We start from the raw sequence: 20,712 nt of genomic DNA, 5'->3' as shown, positions 1-20,712 counted from the left end.
CTCGGGGCTTGAGAATTAATGATCAGTACACATTTCATATTTTTTATGTTTCACTTCTCTCCACACCAATGATAATACTAGTTTAATGATGTTATGTGTCCATTTGTGGACAATTTAGGCTCATTTATGTTCCAATACTGAAATCAAAATTTTATTTCTTTTTTTACAAAAGGACAATCACATGCATTCTGTTAAATGCAGTGAATCAAAATCTGAAATGATCCCAACACTTATAAGCCATTACTGAAGCATATGGTCTTTTTAAGCACATACCAATTCAACTGTTCACTGTACCGAATATATCAGACATTGAGGGGATTATTTATCAGTTTGTTTCTGACAAAAACATGGCATACTCCTCATAATTAGTAAAAAATGCCTTGTGCTACTTTCATCAACAGTTTTAGACACTTGTTAGACATTTTTCTGACAAGGATTGTGACCTTGTAAGAGGTTGAGAGCTTGGTTGTGCAACAAATCATCCAAAAGAGCCACCGTTGAGCCAACAAAAAGATGGTGTAAAGTTAATAAACTTAACCAGACTTTCAACGTGATGTCATCAGGGAGCGGCGATTGGTCGTTTTAACCCATTCAATACAATGTGCGATTTGCACATTTTAATGAATGAGGTGGATAATCCCCATATACTGCCTTACTGTATTATGGCAGTATATAGTAGGATCGATCAGACACCCTAGGGTTAAAGTAAAAAGTATCCTAGGGAGGCTGAAAAAATAGTGAGAGTAAAAATAAAAAAAGTAAAAAAAAAATAATAATAAAAAACCTTTATATAAATATAAGTAAATAGTAAAAATCATAAACACTGAGTTTAACTCCGTAATGAAAAATAGTGCCCAAAGTCCATTTTCACTGCATTTTGAACTTTTTTCCTGTTTCCCAGTACAAGCATGAAATATTCAATACTGTCACTATGAATTGCAATTTGTTATGCAGAAAACAAGCCCATACACAGCTCTTTACATGGAAAAATAAAAAAAGTTATATATTTTTGAAGGTGGGGAGTGAAAAATGGAAATGAATAAACAAAAAAGGGCAAGGTTGTTAAGGGGTTAAATTAAATGTCTTTGCTCAGATGAGTACCCTACAAAGATGCAAAAATATTAATAAATAAAAACAAATCTTTATATGTTAATTGTTATTATCTCTTTGACCCCAAAAACAAAGTTATGCTATTAATGCTGCATAAAATGTACTCAACATATATATTATATATAGTGTAGATGTATGTAACAAACACTTGCAAATCTAGGTTGATTGAAAAACAAAATATTATGGCTTAAAACCCCAAAAATAGCTGAAGATATTCTGTAATACAATTTATTTACTTGGGTTACCCAGTTGGGAAACTTAAAATGGCATTTATACTTGGATAGCCAGGTTGGTGATGCTAGAGACATGGACATCAAACAGAAGAAAAGGATATTGGTAGCCTTTGCATTTGTACATCATAATAACATATGGCCATGCTCTATTGATTTTATGCTGTGCACCTGATGATACGCACCAATTTACCAGAGGTCAGGAAGAATTTGGCATTATGTGAGCCCTCCCAAAGCTATACTTTACTGTACCTCCCTCTCTTACAAAACTGCATAACACAATATTGAAGAAGTAGAGGAAATAAAGGGACTTAATATATTTAATACATATGAAATATTATTGTGGTGTGGAACAAATCATCGGTGCTTAAATGATTTCCTGCAGGAAAACTAGCTTTGATAAACAAGTGGTTTGGATTAAAGGCAAGAATTCTGCTTGTAATCCAAGATATTCAGCCATTGTGAAACCAATAGTCTGTGTTTCAATGATTTCTTACAGAAAAACGTGCTTTGATATATTAGAGATTTGGATTACAAGCATGTTCTCGGAACAAATCATGCTCATAATCCAAGGTTCCACTGTATTTGTAATAATTATAGCAATTGCTCAATTACAAGAATCATTGAGCTTAGTGGACAGTGCAGGATTTATGAATGTCCTCAATGTGATCAATGAATTGACTTAATTAACTTAAAACAGAAACACCAGCTTTCAGAATTGTAGAAAGATCAAGACGGCACGGTGTCTGAGTGGGTAGCACCGCAGTCCCTGTCACAGCCTGTCTGTCAGTCCCTGTCACAGCCTGCCTTTCTCAGGCCTTGTCACAGCCTGTCTGACTGTCAGTCTCTGTCACAGCCTGTCTCAGGCCCTGTCACAGCCTGTCTCAGGCCCTGTCACAGCCTATCTGTTAACCCCTGTCACAGTCTGTCAGTACCTGTAACATCCTGTCTGTCAGTCAGTCCCAGTCACAGCCTGCTTGTCTCTCTGTTTCTATCCATCTTACCTCATACATAAGAATCTTATACTCATTGCCTATAGTAACCAATCAAAGCTCAGAGCTCATATTAATGACCTGTGGCAGAATAGCAACCAGTCACAGCTCAACTTCTAACTGCCACAGCAACAGCAGCAGACAATGGCTCCTGTATGTGGTGGTAAATAAGTGGATATTGTAAAGCGAGGGTGAAAATTTCGGCTCACACTCAGCTTACACTCAGCTTTATGTATTAGATATCCATACACACACATTCAGTATATAGCACACACACATGTACAGCACATATAAACACATACATCCAGTATATAAAATTTACACACAGATATATGACATTTATACACGTGCATCCAGTATATACAACATATACTCACCGGCCACTTTATTAGGTACACCTGTCCAACTGCTCGTTAACACTTAATTTCTAATCAGCCAATCACATGGTGGCAACTGAATTTAGGCATGTAGACATGGTCAAGAAAATCTCCTGCAGTTCAAACCGAGCATCAGTATGGGGAAGAAATGTGATTTGAGTGCCTTTGAACGTGGCATGGTTGTTGGTGCCAGAAGCGCTGGTCTGAGTATTTCAGAAACTGCTGATCTACTGGGATTTTCACGCACAACCATCTCTAGGGTTTACAGAGAATGGTCCGAAAAAGAAAAAACATCCAGTGAGCGGCAGTTCTGTGGGCGGAAATGCCTTGTTGATTCCAGAGTTCAGAGGAGAATGGGCAGACTGGTTCGAGCTGATAGAAAGGCAACAGTGACTCAAATCGCCACCCGTTACAACCAAGGTAGGCAGAAGAGCATCTCTGAACGCACAGTACGTCGAACTTTGAGGCAGATGGGCTACAGCAGCAGAAGACCACACCGGGTGCCACTCCTTTCAGCTAAGAACAGGAAACTGAGGCTACAATTTGCACAAGCTCATCTTAATTGGACAGTAGAAGATTGGAAAAATGTTGCCTGGTCTGATGAGTCTTGATTTCTGCTGCGACATTCGGATGGTAGGGTCAGAATTTGGCGTCAACAACATGGAAGCATGGATCCATCCTGCCTTGTATCAACGGTTCAGGCTGGTGGTGGTGGTGTCATGGTGTGGGGAATATTTTCTTGGCACTCTTTGGGCACCTTGGTACCAATTGAGCATAGTTGCAACGCCACAGCCTACCTGAGTATTGTTGCTGACCATGTCCATCCCTTTATGACCAAAATGTACCAAACATCTGATGGCTACTTTCAGCAGGATAATGCGCCATGTCATAAAGCTGGAATCATCTCAGACTGGTTTCTTGAACATGACAATGAGTTCACTGTACTCAAATGGCCTCCACAGTCACCAGATCTCAATCCAATAGAGCATCTTTGGGATGTGGTGGAACGGCAGATTCACATCATGGATGTGCAGCCGACAAATCTGCGGCAACTGTGTGATGCCATCATGTCAATATGGACCAAAATCTCTGAGGAATGCTTCCAGCACCTTGTTGAATCTATGCCATGAAGAATTGAGGCAGTTCTGAAGGAAAAAGGGGGTCCAACCCATTACTAGCATGGTGTACCTAATAAAGTGGCCGGTGAGTGTATATAGCATATATTTACACACACACAAACACATACACATGTATTTACATATGTATTAATTATACTCACCCACCTTTATCGCTGGATGTCCCTCTTCCTTGAGTCACGCCTGCAAAGTGGGGTTGGGTCGTGGTACGTGGTGGTGGGGTCGCGACCAGTAAGGAGACAGCATAGGAGAGGGCGGGCAGGCCGCCTATGAGATGGGCAGGCTGGAATGGACAGCCAGATTATAATTGGTTAATGATGTGCCCCCGGGCCAGTGGGACGGACCCGGGAGCACATCATTAACAAATTATGATTTGGCTGCCTGTCCGGGTCCTGCTCATTAAATCAGGGCTCTAGCCTCCTGCCAGCAGAGACATAGGGGGCAGGCTGGTGGTAGCTAGTTAATAAATTATACTACGCACATCCATATCCACAGCCACATCATGGCCCCCCTGTGCTAGGGCCTGTAGCAGCTGTTGTTACACCACTGTATGCTATGCTGAGTATAAAAATGTCTTTGTGAGCATTCAAAATTATTTCAGTAGTTTATGTAAGTTTAATTCCCATTACCTGGCTGCCAGCAGCATGTGGTATGTCCCAGGGGGCTAGCCTGTGTGTGCCTGTGCCAGTCCAATCCTCCACACTCATGCAGCCCCTCACCCCTGCCCACTTCTTGTCATGTGCATTGAGTAGGCAGGGTAGGGGATGGTGTGGAGTGGTGCATGAGGAGCTGCAGCTGCCCATCACCCGGGACTCACGACACGTTGCTTGTAGTAAGCCAGATAATGTAAATTAAAGTTATATAAAGTACCGAAATGATTCAAAATGCTGAGGCATTTTAAAATCAGCATAGCAAAGGCTATTGGAACCTGACACCAGCCAAAAATTACATTTCTGGTAAAAGGTTCTCTTTAAGTATCCTTAATACACCCCCCTGGCAGATTATCCCAGTAGCAAGCAGTGTCAACCCAGAAGGTAATACCTATCAAGCCACTTCCACTGCAACTCCTCCTCTTGCACTGTGCGTGGCTGCCAGTTTTCATACCTATTGATGGTACATTTAGATGATAAGTACATTTTGTATTTAGTACTGTATCCAATTTTTAATATGCAAAAAGATTAAGATTTATTTCTTATGTACAGAACTTGCTGTTATTGTCACTGAAACTAATGGAGGGCAATGTGTTTTTCTGCCAGAAAGTTAAAAAACACAAAGTGTTTTATTTTATGTATTTTAGCATACTTTATTTTAATGAACTAGAGCACTTAGAGGAAAATGAACTGAATAAGGGTATGCTTCAAATCTATTGATAATTATTTGCTGTGTGATATCCAAACAGATGTGTTAACTCTAATACCTTCATACTTAACATTTTGAAAATGTCAGATGTATCATGCTCATATTAGTATAAGCATCACTGCTGTGCTTGGCATTCTAGAGTATTTACAATTCATGTACCTAGCCCATTTTTTGTGTTGACCTTTTATGGTTGTTTCATAAAGGCTGGTGTTATATTGCTTCCAGGGACTTCAATGTTTGCACTGCAATACCACATGACATCAAGAACTTTGGGCAATAATGCTACACTATTTAATGCCTTGGGTAGGACTTGAGGTGCGTGACAGAATCCTTTTGTCATGTCTAAAGATATGTTAGCAGTCCCATGTCATAGTCATAGTCTAATGGCATAGTGGATGCCCCCTTGCCCTGGCCACAGGCCTAGGTATAAAAAGATCTTTGGAGAGATCCTTGTACTGCCCGTTCAGGTATTTGTACATTGTAATGAGGTTCTCCCTCAGCCGTCTTTCTTCTAAGCTGAATAGCTCCAAGTTTAGTTATCTGTCCTTGCATTCTTGGCCCTCTATTCTCATAATAATCTTGGTCGCTCTCCTTTTTACACACTGGCACCCAAAACTGATTATCGTGAGAATCTATTACTCTCTTACTACATCCTATAATTTTGTTTGCTTTATTTGCAGCTGCCTTGCTTTGGTCATAACCAAAGTGTAGAACGTCACATTTATCTACTTTAAACCTCATAAGCAATTTCTCTGACCAATTACAAAGCTTCCACAAATCCATCTGTAATGTTATACTATCAGTCTCTGTTTTAATTACTTTACAGAGATTAGTATCATCTACAAATATTGAAACTGTACTGTATATATCCTTCATGAGGTTATTAACAAAAGTATTTAAAAGAAGAAGGCCCAACACTGACACCTGTGCCATTGGCAACTTCAGTCCAATGTGAGAAAATGAAAATATGTTCCCCACAGGTGCAGTTAAACTCACAGGTCAGTAGTTTTCAGGATCTGTTTTTGATCCTTTCTTGTATATTGGTACCACATTTTCTATGCCCCAGTCCTGTGGAACAGAAGCTGTCCTTAAGGAATCTTCAATATTATGAATAATTGCCTGTCTATCATAGTACATCAATACATCAATACCCGGGAGTGTAAGCCATCTGGGCCTGGTGATTTGTCTATTTTAGTGGTTTTGAGGCCACGCCGCACATTTTTCATGTGCATTGATTTTTTGATGGTAGAGACTGGGGTACAATTATTGCTACAAAACCCCATGAGAACATGTTGTGCTTTCAAGGCATAATGCTTTATTCTAGAGCAGAATATTGTGCATCATCATGGAGCCACATCTGATGGTGATTCCATTATTGACAATTAAAAAAAAAAATCAGTTTGACACATATCCGGTAAAATAAATAAAAAGCAGAGTTTTTAATCTCTTCCTTTTTATGGGAAAAGGCTGAATTAAACATTTCCAATGTGACTTTTCCACATCATCAACGAGGGAGTGATAGCCCTGTCAGGCACTTTGAACCATTACAACCTCTATACATAAGCAGCAAGTGTCACCTTCTACCAACCAAATAGGAACATGATTGTGCTGTCAGTAAGAACCTGACCTGAGTCTTACATGTCTTCAATAAACTTTTCTGTTTTTCTACTATAAAAACTCTTGTCCTGGAGTTCAGTAGACACAAACATTCAATTATCGCTGTGAATATAGCGTTTCCTATTTTTTCTGACAATATTGTATTGATCATAGTTCTTGTTGTTAATGGGAATCATATCTTGTCAAGACACTGGCAGGCCCAGGTAAGGGCATACTACCAGCACATAAGATGCATGAGGGATTACTAGTCAGTTAAATGTGGGCATTGTTGACAAGATGATTCCTACAAGTTATTATGCTAAACCGGGATTAACCTAGTGGAGAAGTGGCAAATCATTAGACTGAAATGACAACTGACTGTTTACCTGGCATGTGCAAGACAAAAAGGCTTTTTATGAGACTCAAGAAACACGTTGAGATTTTCTTCTTCACAAAAGATAATGGTAAATGAAATTGAAAAAGAAAATATATGTCCTTTCATCTCCAAGCTGTGGATGTGGCTCAGCTGTTAGGAGCCTGCAGGTAATAACTGATCCATGAGTTGCAAATACAAATCGTGCCATCCACACAAACCATCTCTTGTAATCAAGGGTGATATCATCTAGAAAAAAATCTACTCAGACATTTCCTAAAGCTGCTGGTGGATGCTATTTATTGATATAGGATGCATCCAGCTACAAAGGCAAGTAATCTACTTTTAGGATTACATAGTTACATCCAGGCAATTGAACTAATGTAACATATGCACAGTCTGATATCTTTCCAAAAATAAACTGAATTATAGCCAAGTAGTTATCCTATGAAACAACCTCAATGGGGAGTGTAACATAATGCCTTTTAATTGACAAAATCAACATCAATCGTTTGACTGTATAGCATCTATTAGGATGTGTTGAATCTAAAGCAAAGACGGGAACAGGAAGCCTCCAGAGATGAATTACATTATAGGCCTGGAGATCCCCTTCACATGACGGGATTACTCAATTATAGCCTGACCATCATACAGAAGGGCAAACAGGGTAAAATCTCTAGGTTCTCCAGGAATATGTTTTAAATTGAAAGAGTCCTACTGAAGACAGAACATTAGATTTTAAAGGCTTCTGAGAAATGCACATACATGATCAAGGTGTTCCATTGCTCTCATGCAGAGGATCTGCAGGGTCTCATTCTAAATCATGATACTGTCAAAACCCCCGTAGAAACCCCATAACACCAATACAACTCTTTATCCTGTGATGTTAAGCTTTATATGCTCATCACTTCTGTATATCATTCTTAGTTGTAATATGTTTTATATGTTATCTTCTATAAAGTTGTGTGTTTTGGGTTGATATGATTCTATACAGCATTTCATGTCTACCATTGATAACACACATGCAATTTCAGTTTTCATAAAGCTGTCCACACATTAATATTGCTGAGGTGAATCAACCTGAAAAATGATCTTCTATCTGTAAATCGTCTATCTTTCAGCCAAAACCAAACACTGACTCTTAATAACGTCATCGGAATTGCAATATCTATGAGTGAATCTGCAGGAATCATATTCAACAGTTGCTGACAGGGAAATCTTGCTCTAGCCCTTTAACAATAGACAGCGGATGTTGGTCTGGATGAAGGCAGAGCAGTTGTATGAGAGGCAGGGAGGAAGGCGAGTACCTTTAGCCGATCAGCAGGCTTAAAGCAGCTGCAATTTATCATTGAATGAAAATCTCCACTCAGTCAGGAGAAATAAAAAGACAGCATTGTGCAATGTGCGCACCAGATAGCAACTGGTGGCCTCCCAAACAAGCTATGCTCATCTCCCAGTGACTCCACAGACATAAAAACGCCAACATTTTTTTAACTTTTTCCCTTAACAACTATCATATAGGGAATCTGCATCATCAAATTCAATATCATGACCTAACACTAAGTCCGCTGGGCTAGCGCTTATAAAAAAACATAAATGTTAAACAAATATGTAGTTTATATCCAGACAACTTTCTTATGGTTATATTTTTATAGTATAACTTTCTTTTTTTCTGGGTGATTAGAGTGCTGCTCCAACTCATTCCTTAGTAACGGAACCAATTTAGAAGTTTCAGTGTAACCAATTTTTCAAGAAAGTACAAGCTACCGCTCTATAAGTCAATAAGACAAGATCATGTGACGTGAACATAGTCCCACCTGTCAACCAACATATGAAAGTAGTATCCATGCAACTTACTGCAGTCATCTGAATCATATCCATCCAGGTCCACTTCCTCTTCATGTTTAGAAGGTAGTGTGCAAGTTGTTGTGGTTGTAGAAGCTGCTCCATATGCCCCAAATAATTTGTCCACATCTTCCTCTTCCTCTTTTGAACTTTCTGACGGACTAACAGATGGTTGGCTCACGTTAGATTTTAGGGAGTTACTACGGGTAACAGTGGTAGGGATTCCACGAGGAAAACGGGGAAAATAGTCAGAAATTTGTTTGATCGGCTTGATGGGACCTGGACACACATCAATGGCCATATGTTCCTGGATGCTTATGGTCATTTTCTCTCCTTTTCGGAGTGTCATGCATGCGATTCTGTTCCAAAACCCAAACCAGAGAATGGATTGCAGAAAGAGAGTGGTTTATTGAAGTTCAACTACATAAAGAAGAAAATGTTTCCCTTGGAAAAGAAGGTCAGAGATGATGCTGTAGGCTATGTTGTTCTCGCTTGGACTTTCAGACACCTTTCACATAGTGCCTGTAGCTTCCTGCAGCCACAAACGATCCTTATCCTCCCAGTGACTGCTAAGCCTAAGCGTGAGGGAGAGGAGAACTGACAGGCAGGAGGGGGTGTGTATTGGGTGATGTCACTTGTTAGCAACCAAGCAAAATACAGGAAGCAAAGGAATGAGGGATGGGTCAGGTAGACTCAGTAGCTCTATACCTTCCAGCCTGCCAGCATCATAATTAGGCTCCGTGACTGTCAAAATTAGGGACTTCAGAACAAAGGACAGTTCTTGATTCTTAAACAGCTCAGTAGCAGAAAGAAATAGCTGCAGGTTCTGCCGTTTCACATTACTCTGTCCTAGCATTTCCTAGCATCCATTGACACCCTTACGCTGACAAAGTACTTTCCACAACACACAGTGTTAATACACAGAATACAACTTTCATGATGGGAATCATTATAGATAATTCAATTAAATGGAATAAAAAAATAAACAAGAACAAAATGTTGGAATGAAAATTGTAGTTTTTTTTAATTAGCACAACAGACTGCTGCACTTACACGTCTGGTGCAAATAGATTGTTATTAAAAACAGTGTTAATTACATGCAACCTTAAGTCAGTGTGGATGAGTTCTCTTGCTGACATGGTAATGTGATACAGGGTGACAGGTTGTATACTACATCTCACATGATTGTTATAACAGAAAAAACATCCACTGCTTTCAACAGGAAATCACATCTACTGATCAAACAAATACATATAAAATAACATAAACAAAAAGGCGATCTTAGTGTATAAGATAGTGTAATATCACCCTTGGAACGTTATCCCAAAAAATCCCAAATATCATCATTAGGGTAGTGTATTACCGTCCTTAACTCGGAAATAAGCATTAAAAGCTAAGATAAGGTGAGTCCCATAGCATATGCTCACTTCACACTTAACCTGCTTGTCATGCTTTATTCAAGTGTACTGATATGAAAAACTACATTTCCTTTGCAAATCAGTATTAGGGTTGAATGCCAGGTGCTTAACTCTAAATGAATAAAAACGTTTTCTAATCCAGCTCATAAGAAGATTCTTTATTGGCAGTTATTGTGGCATTAAAAGCATTGTCCACAGAGGCGTAACTACAGCGGTAGGAGGCATAGCAGCGGCTATGGGCCCCTCAGTGTCAGGGGGCCCCTTCATCCAACCTGACACAATAAATAATGGAGGATGTGCACCATTATATCTATATTGTACTGCACATGTCCGGCATAATATGTATATAACATATACTGTGATGTATATATGCAGTATCTGTGAATTGTATATGGTGTCTGTATACACTGTATGTGAATATGTTGCATATGATCCTGTATGTGTGTATATGCTGTGTGTGCACATGAATATATTTATATGTAACTGTAACAGTGTGAGTATACTAATATGTATATTTTTTTAAGTGGGAAGGGGGGCCCCATGCAGTAGCCTGCTAGGAGGCCATGTCTCTCCTAGTTATGCCACTGATTGTCCAGAAAACCCTAAATCAAGTCAACGCGTTCCGAGCACTACATGTGCTCTTATTCATGACTGAACTCTAAATGTCTGGGATCCACAGCAAAATAAAGCAAACAGTTCTGTGTCAAGTACAGCACTGTCATACTTTTCACTTGGCTGTCAGCTATCTAGGGAAGAACAGGCAGCCTTCCTATAAGAGAAATGATTAAATGATGGCGACACATAGCGCAGGGACCCACTACAGTGAGGTCACACTGGAGTGGTTAGTGGGCTTATAGAACTTGATCAAAATGTAACTAAAAACCTTGAGTTTGTTTTGAAACTGTAGACTAGCAGTGATAGATCATTGTATGATGTGTGGATGCGCAGTATACAAGCAGGGTCACACATCCAGATGCCATTACACACAGGCAAGGAAGAGCTTGCTACTCATCATTGGGCCAGTTAGCTAGGCAGGGACTACTGAAAAAACATCAATTGCCCTGGCACAGCACTGAAGTGTAAAGATGAGGCTCCTATTATTAGGGACAGGAGAAAATATGAAATAATTGCCGTTATAAGAACTTTGGAGACTTGCATCAACAAAGGGATAATTTTACTGATTATAAAGTATTATACAGGAAGTTTATTAGAATATTGGATCTTGACACTGTTATCGCGGTATAGTATTTAGCTCCAGGAAATTCATCATGATCAATCATACCTAGATTTCAAAGTTACTTGTGTCATTGAATAGTACATATGATTTTGTGAATACCACACAGGAATAATTCTATCCAAAAAGTTTTATTGTCACAGAATAGCGCACAGCAACACTATAACCAAAAAGTTTTGATGTCAATGAATAGCATCAAGTGATACCTTGATTATAAAGGGCCTGTCACAGTATTGTTTTGTACTGCAGGTCTTTTTAAATGAGAAAAGTAGGAGTTAAGGGACAGGAGTGTGGCCATAGTGCTGCTGCTAGTGGTGGTGATGTTGCTGGTGCTGCAAGAGAGGATGTGTTTCTTTGGTGCAAGTAGGCGCCATGTTGTGCAGCACGTGCTAGTAGGCCCCAATAGGCCGCACAAAGTTAAGGCATTGGTCAATGGCAGTGCATCAACTTTTGTGGAATTTTCCATCCTCAGTTGCATGTGTAGAGCCCTCCACCTCACCCTCCTTCAAAGTAGCATAGCCGTTTAAGCCACCAAGTGATGGAGCAGTCACACCCATGGCCCATCCATGTGCCCCTGTCCCACAAGCAGCGATAGAGTTTAAAGATTCACAAGAACTTTTATTGAAGGATGAGTATGTAGGTTGTGGAGCACTAAAAGAGACCTAAGATGATGAAGATGAAACATAACTGCCAATGGCTCTTGTTTTCTGCAAAGTTCAAATGGAGAAGGAGGGCGACGTTGAGGGCAGGATCCGATATGGGTAGAAGGCAGTGATACTTAAGATGAAGAAGTTGTGACCAGAAAGCCACAGGCAGCCAGCAAAACAAGCAAAGGGGGGCCAAGGTGCAGCAGTCAGTCCATATGCATGTCATCGTCAGCTACCGCCTGCACCCAGGAAACTAGGAAACAAAGGGTGTCTGCAGTGTGAAATTTTTTCTCTCAGAATGCAGAAAACAGAACATGTCTCATTCACATCCTGTGCCATTAGTCCATAAAGTGTGACCAAAGTCTTAACAATCTATACACTTCATGTGTGACCAGACACTTTCAAAATAAATATGTGCTGTAGTGGCTGAGACACCAAAAAAGCCTGGAAACATCTAAAACTACTCCTTCTACTTCAGTTGGTCCAGCCCATTCCACCACCTTCCTAGTCACAAGGGTACCTGACTCTCCACAAAGAGAGAAGGAGATGCCGCCACCACCACCATTACCACCACCATCACCAAGGCTGCCTACACCATCCGTTCAGCTCTCTATCCCAGAAATCATGTAGATAAAGTGAAAATTTGGCCCATCGCATGCACAACCTCAGGTCTTGTACCACAGTATGAAGTTTCGAGCCGCCACTACTTTTCCTGAGAGGCCATCCCCAGCCCTGCATCAACAGGTTGTGGACAAGATCAAATGTGCACTGTGCAATGCTAATAGTCCTGAGGTGCACCTCACAATTGACACGTGGACCAATAAGCATGGCTTGTTTAAAGTAGTGGCAGCTGGTCTCAGCTGGCTGAGGATGTTGTGAATCTGAACTTTTTCAAGGCATTTAAAACACTGCTGCATAAACGGTTCATACATAAAATTAGAATAGTAGGAATAGGGGAAAACCTGTGTATTTGGGTAAGCAATTGGCTTAGTAATAGAAAACAAAGGGTCATCATTAATGGTACTTCAATCGTGGTCTGATTAGGAATGGTTTAGCCGTTTGAAACACATTGGCTATTCCTGGGTTTGCACTGTGGATTTATGAAAATATGATCTAATAAACTTGAAGTCCTTTCGGAGATTGGCGGGACCATTGTAATATTATTTGTGCTACATGTCTACCTTCACAGCAAGGTTGGTGCCATGCCTTATCCACATCAAAACGGGTCTGGAGGTGAGCTGGATCCCATTTTCTTACCTGCCTTCTTTCTACCTAGGCCTGTGGCCAGGATAAGGGGACATCCTCTACATCTAGATCTGAGGCAATTCTACCTTCGCCATAGACAGGAATTCTTTACTGTAAGAGCAGTGAGACTAACTGGGTCTGAACATGCAGAGCACCTTTAACCTCTGTGAATTTTTTTATTAGATTTTATTTTTTATTATATTTTTTTAGTGCTATGTTATTATTTGAAATACTTTTCCTAGCCCATTTGTGGGCAGCACAACTGACCTATTATTCCCACCATTTTTCAGCCCTATGTGCCATAATAGTCCCATTTTACTGTCATTTTTGGTTGTAAAAATCTGGGTCCCCATTGACTTCAATGGGTGTTTGTGTTGGGCGCAAAGTACAGCCCAAAGTCTGGGCTGTATTATAAACTGAATTATGTCATGAAATTCAGACAAACCGCTCATCACTGTTCTGCATATTCAGAAATGTTTTCAGATAGTCTTAACATCCAAATTAGCAATTAACTATCATTTACAATATGTCTGCTTTATGTTGGCATAATTTTTTATGATTTACAATTTTCAGAATTTTCAAAGAAATTTCTCAATTAAATATTTTAGGCAGAAATGTATTTTGATAGAGGTTTTGAAAGTCCTGTATATAATAAACCCCCACATAGAACCCCACTTATAAATCTGCACCACTCAAACTATTTAAAACAAAATGGAGGTTCTATTTGGAATGTTCAAAATTTGGCAATAAATGCCCACATTTATCAAAACTAGTGCAAACCATTTAAGCTGGATAAAAGTGTCACGGGTGCTCCCGCGATCCCTGTCACGGATCCCTGTCACGGCGCATCCGTGCTCCTTCATGTGCCCCCGCTGCTGCCCGGTGTCTCTTACCTCTCCCGGCTCCTGCACTTCCTCGGACTGCTGTGCGCGCGCGTCCCCGTGGGCTAGTCACACCTGGGCTAGTCACACCTGGGAACGACCTAGTGGTATCCTGCCGCAGCAAGTCCAACCCGCTTTGCGGCGCGCTCAGGTGAATACCAGGTGCCGCTAGGCTCCGGTTCCGGGTGTTGGCTAGTTACATATCCCGCGGTGGTCCAGAGGATCCACTGATCCTAACAGTAAGATCCGGCCATGGATCCCGCCGAGGCTCCTTCTCCCAGTCAGCCTGATCTCGCCACCATCGTGATCCACCAGTCCCGGCAGATTGCAGCACAGCGGAATCAGCTAGAGCAAGTCACCGCCATGCTACAACAACTACTTGCTACCCAACATCAGCAACAGTCTCCTGAAGCGGCCGCTGCGACCCCGCCTTATCTTCCTGCTGCTGAACTTAGGCTACGCCTCTCTTTGCCCGGCAAGTATGATGGAGATCCCAAGATGTGCAGGGGCTTCATAACCCAGTGCTCCTTGCACATAGAACTCATGCCGTCGCAATTTGCCGCAGAGCGGTCCAAGGTGGCATTTGTCCTCAGCCTTCTTTCCGGGAAATCCCTGGCCTGGGCTACTCCGCTTTGGGACAGAGATGACCCGGTTGTGTCTAGCCTCACTGCGTTTCTGTCAGAGTTCCGGTCAGTCTTCGAGGAACCAGCACGAGCCACCTCTGCGGAGTCTGCATTGTTGAACTTGCTTCAGGGCAACTCATCGGTGGGAGAGTACGCAGTTCAATTCCGCACGCTTCTGAACTTGCTTGGAACGATGCAGCCCTCATCGCTACATTTAAGAAAGGGCTATCTGCACAGGTCAAGGACGCACTGGCAGCTCGGGATCTTCCATCTACTCTGAGTGACCTCATCACCTTGACCACTCGAATTGATGTTCGGTTTAAGGAGCGAGCTGAGGAACTACGCTCCGAGTATCCCCAAGGCCGTGTTAGACGCATTCCTCGCCTGGCGCCAGTCTTCCAAAGGCCGCTCCAGGTCCCGCCTGAATCGTCTGTTGAGGAACCCATGCAGGTTGACCGAACCCGGCTCACTCTACAAGAGCGTTCCAGATGACGTCAGGAGAACTTGTGCATGTATTGTGCCAGCCCACAGCACTTCGTCAGGACTTGCCCTGTACGTCCCCAACGCCCGGGAAACGCCAGCACCTAGGCTTCTCAGGAGAAGCGACCCTAGGTGTGAATAAAGCTTCTCCACGCTTGATTCTCCCTGTACTCCTCAGCATTGGCACCGGTACTCCGGTCCAGGTTTCTGCTTTCCTGGATTCGGGCTCCACAGCGAACTTTGTAGATGCTGCACTTGTCGCCCTGCATCACTTCCCGGTGGTTCGTCTTGAGAAGCCCTTGTCCATTGCCTCAGTCAGTGGCCAGATTCTCTCCGTGCCTATCTGGTTTCGCACTGAACCCCTGCTCCTTCAAGTTGGTGCATTGCATAAAGAGAGACTCTCCTTTTTTGTGCTGCCACAGTGCACTTCCACTCTCCTGCTGGGTCTCCCCTGGTTGCAGCATCATGCCCCTGTTCTGGACTGGTCTTCTGGGGAGATTCTCCGTTGGGGTCCGGATTGTCCCTCACGCTGCATGACGGTTCCACATCCGTTCCCTGTCAGAACTGCTACCTTGTCTCCCAAGTCTCTGGAGGGACTTCCAGCTCCGTATCGGGACTTTGCAGACGTGTTTTCTAAAAAACAAGCCGAGATCCTTCCTCCACATCGTCCCTATGATTGCCCCATTGACCTGCTGCCTGGATCTTCTCCACCACGGGGTCGAGTGTATCCGCTTTCGGTTCCTGAGACTGCCGCTATGTCGGAATATGTTAAGGAAAATCTTCAAAGAGGTTTCATCCGCAAATCCTCCTCGCCAGCTGGTGCTGGTTTCTTTTTTGTCACAAAAAAGATGTCTCTCTCCGCCCCTGTATAGACTATCGCGGTCTTAACAAGGTCACCGTAAAGAACCGCTATCCTCTGCCGCTTATCACGGAGCTATTTGATCGTCTGCGGGGTGCAAGAATTTTTTCCAAATTGGATCTTCGTGGGGCCTACAACCTCATCCACATCAGGAAGGGTGACGAGTGGAAGACCGCCTTTAACACCCGTGATGGGCATTTTGAATATCTAGTTATGCCCTTCGGACTTTGTAATGCACCAGCCGTTTTCCAGGAATTTGTAAATGATATTTTCCGGGACTTATTGTACAGTTGTGTCGTGGTGTACCTGGACGACATCCTTGTGTATTCTGCCAACCTGGAGTCCCACCAGTCTCATGTACGGGAGGTTCTCAGCCGCCTCAGGACAAACCACCTCTATGCCAAGCTGGAGAAGTGCCACTTTCATCAGAGGAGCCTTCCATTCCTCGGCTACATAAATTCTGATAGGGGTTTGCATATGGATCCTGCCAAGTTATCTGCGGTTACCTGCCAAGTTATCTTCAGTGGCCACGCCCAGTGGGACTGCGAGCTATACAAAGATTTCTGGGCTTTGCTAATTATTATAGGCAATTTATCCCACACTTCTCATCTTTGGTCGCGCCGATGGTGGCGCTTACGAAAAAGGGTGCTAATCCGCGTGTCTGGCCACCAGCAGCAGAAGAAGCCTTCACGAGATTAAAAACTGCTTTTTCCTCCGCTTCAGTCCTTACACGACCGGATACTGAAAAGCCGTTCCTGGTGGAGGTTGATGCCTCCTCCGTGAGTGCTGGGGCAGTCCTTACCCAGAAGGGTCCCAGGGGACGAACACTCACTTGTGGTTTCTTCTCCAAAACCTTCTCCTCCGCGGAGAGAAATTATTCCATTGGAGATCGGGAGCTTCTAGCCATCAAGCTGGCTTTGGAAGAGTGGCGTCATCTGCTGGAGGGAGCCCGATTTCCAGTCAGCATTTTCACGGACCACAAAAACCTTCAGTACCTACAGACGGCTCAGCGTTTGAATCCACGTCAAGCCCGGTGGTCCCTCTTCTTTTCTCGCTTTGACTTCCGAATCCATTTTCGCCCTGCAGAGAAAAACATCAAGGCTGATGCCTTGTCCCGTGCTTCTGATGTTATGGGGGAGGACTCTGCTCCGAGGCATATTGTTCCTCCAGAGAGACTTGTGCTTGCCGCGCCGGTGGACCTCCGGCAGCTGTCTCCCGGCAAGACTTATGTGCGACCTGGTCTCCGAAAGAGGATTCTGACCTGGGGACATTCTTCTCGTGTGGCTGGGCACCCTGGGGTGCAGCGCTCTGTGGCCTTAATTTCCCGATTCTACTGGTGGCCTGATTTGGTCAAAGACGTTCAGGATTTTGTGGGTTCCTGTGCCTCTTGTGCCCGCAGCAAGCCTTCACGACTTAAACCTGCTGGTCTTCTGTTGCCGTTACCCGTGCCTACCAGCCCATGGTCTCATGTGGCTATGGACTTTGTTACGGATCTACCGCCATCTTCTGGCAACACCGTTATCTGGGTGGTGACTGACCGCTTTTCGAAGATGTCTCACTTTGTCCCTCTACCAGGTTTGCCTTCTGCTCCACGTCTCGCCAGCCTCTTCTTCCAGCATATTTTCCGGCTTCATGGTCTCCCTCAGCACATCGTCTCGGATCGAGGAGTTCAGTTTGTGTCCAAATTCTGGAGATCTTTGTGCAACCAGTTGCAGGTGAACTTGGACTTCTGTTCTGCCTATCACCCACAGACTAACGGCCAAGTGGAGAGGGTGAATCAGACTTTAGGTTGCTATCTCCGCCACTTCGTCTCTGCCCGTCAGGACGACTGGGCATCTCTTCTACCATGGGCGGAGTTCTCTTACAATTCCCTGGACTCCACTTCTGCCGGTTCTGCTCCCTTTTTTATTGACTACGGACTGCATCCTCGGCCTCCTCTTCCGTTACCTACGTCTGCAGATGTTCCTGCTGTGGAGGACCTGGTACGTGATCTGAAAGCCATCTGGGAGCAAGTCCACACCTCATTGCTCCGAGCTACAGCCCAGACCAAGCGTCAAGCAGACAAAAGACGCCGACCATTCCCTGTTTTAGCTCCTGGTGACAAGGTCTGGCTGTCCGCCAAGTATGTTCGGCTGAAGATCCCGAGCTATAAATTGGGACCTCGGTTCTTGGGTCCATTTGAAATTCTCGGCCGCATCAACCCGGTGGCTTACAAGTTGCGTCTGCCTCCCAGCATGCGCATTCCTAATTCTTTCTACGTTTCTCTCCTTAAGCCAGTCATCTTCAACCGCTTCAACCGACAAATTACTCCTCCTCTGGTACCACAAGCTGATTCCACCGATGTCTTCGAGGTGAAAGAGATCCTGGATACTAAGACTGTGAGAGGTAGGCGGTTGTTTCTGGTAGACTGGAAAGGATTTGGTCCTGAGGAGAGATCCTGGGAGCCAGAGGATAACATCCTAGACAAGAGCCTGCTCCAACGTTTTCTCAGGCCCAAGAAAAGAGGGAGGCCGAAGGGGGGGGGTACTGTCACGGGTGCTCCCGCGATCCCTGTCACGGATCGCGGGCGCATCCGTGCTCCTTCATGTGACCCCGCTGCTGCCCGGTGTCTCTTACCTCTCCCGGCTCCTGCACTTCCTCAGACTGCTGTGCGCGCGTGTCCCCGCCTCCTAGGGCGCGCACGCGGCTCCGGACGATAATTTAAAGGGCCAGCGCACCGCTAATTGGTGCACTGGCTGAACACCTCACCTTTAAGAATCCTGCCTCTTCCTGTGTTCCTTGCCGGATCTTTGTGCCTCATAGCCTTAGAGAAAGCTTCCAAGCGAGTATTCCTGCGTTCCCATGTATTCCTGCGTTCCCGTGTATTCCTGTGTGTTCCCGCTCCTGAGTCCTGTGTTACCTGTGTTGCTGTGTTCCGTGTGCCTGTGTTCCCGTTCCCACCTGCCTGGACCTCCTGTTGCTGACCCCGGACTTGGATCTGACGTTGCATCTCTGCCGCCTGCCCTGACCCTGTGCCTGGACCTGTCTACGAGATTGTCATCCGCTAAGGTACCTCGGCCTCGGCTGCCACCGCGGGCTGGTCACACCTGGGAACGACCTAGTGCTATCCTGCCGCAGCAAGTCCAACCCGCTTTGCGGCGGGCTCAGGTGAATACCAGGTGCCGCTAGGCTCCGGTTCCGGGTGTTGGCTAGTTACATCTCCTGCGGTGGTCCAGAGGATCCACTGATCCTAACAAAAAGTAGTAACAAATCACGCCAATACTCTTGAGTATGGCGATAAACCACATGAGGATGTTACCTATTGCATAGGCCTAAAACAGTTTGCCCTGATATACGGTATTTGAAAGGTTCATTTTGGAAAGTACACCCCTGAAAGCATTTTAAGACTACATTTTTTTCATGGAACGTAATTCACTTTGACTTGCGGAAGTGAAAAATTTATTTTTTTGCAAAAAAATTTGATTTGGCCAAAAAATACTGCTTTATGGGCACACAAAGGGGCTCCGAAGGGAAGGAGCGCCAATTGACTTTTTGATTTTGTGGGTACGGATTTCGGGTGTTATGTCACATTTACAGGGCCCCTGAGATTCCAGAAAAAAAAAACCCTAGGAGTGACATTTTGGAAAATTAGCCCCTCAAGTAATTTATCAAGGTGAATAAGTAAGCAGTTTTGGCTGCAAATGTTCCATTTATTTATTTTCCATAGACGAAGATGGTGAAGAGAGGATCTATAAGCTGTGCAGAGTACATTGGGTGCACCAAATCCTTGATTTCACTCTATTATCCTCTAGGCTGGCGTTGAAAGGGTGCATTGTGGGAAAGTCAAATCTTGTCTCTTTTTCCCCTTAAATGCTAACCCAGTGGTGTACTCAGATGTAACCTTGGATAATGTATACAGGCAGTCCCCGGGTTACATACAAGATAGGGTCTGGAGGTTTGTTCTTAAGTTGAATTTGTATGTAAGTCGAAACTGTATATTTTATAATGGAAGTTCTAGACAATTTTTTTTCTTCTGCCCCAGTGACAATTGGAGTTTCAAAATGTTTGGTGTAATTGGACCAAGAATTATCAATAAAGCTTCAGTACAGACACCTTACAGCTGATCATTGCAGTCTGAGACTATAGTTAAGCATCCAGAAAGCTTCACCAGAGGTCACAGTGGGCAGAGGGGTCCGTCTGTAACTATGGGTTGTCTGTAAGTCGGGTGTCCTTAAGTAGGGGACCGCCTGTACATTAATCTTCCTGCCACAGACAGATTTGACCTAAAAGATGTTACAATTGTTGGGGTTTCTCTAGGTGTACCATAC

General features: G+C 43.6%; 1 protein-coding gene and 1 long non-coding RNA gene across 4 annotated transcripts in view; one reads left to right on the top strand and one right to left on the bottom strand.

The window, feature by feature from the left end:
• DOC2B (double C2 domain beta) overlaps positions 1-9,577 on the bottom strand; it is a 452,434-nt gene extending 442,857 nt beyond the window's left edge. For all 3 annotated transcript variants that reach the window (XM_072136265.1, XM_072136266.1, XM_072136267.1), the window contains exon 1: positions 9,031-9,577. In XM_072136265.1, the coding sequence (XP_071992366.1) occupies positions 9,031-9,367 (337 nt within the window). In that variant the 5' untranslated portion in view covers positions 9,368-9,577. The remainder of the gene's footprint in view (positions 1-9,030) is intronic.
• Positions 1-20,712, top strand: part of LOC140118405 (uncharacterized) — a 41,681-nt gene that overhangs the window by 6,895 nt on the left and 14,074 nt on the right. The gene's annotated exons all lie outside the window — the stretch shown is intronic.

This window comes from Engystomops pustulosus, chromosome 2 (genome assembly GCF_040894005.1).
Source record: "Engystomops pustulosus chromosome 2, aEngPut4.maternal, whole genome shotgun sequence".
NCBI lineage: Eukaryota > Metazoa > Chordata > Amphibia > Anura > Leptodactylidae > Engystomops > Engystomops pustulosus.
The sequence above is the reverse complement of the archived record's forward strand: the minus strand, read 5'-3'. Positions and strand labels throughout refer to the sequence as shown.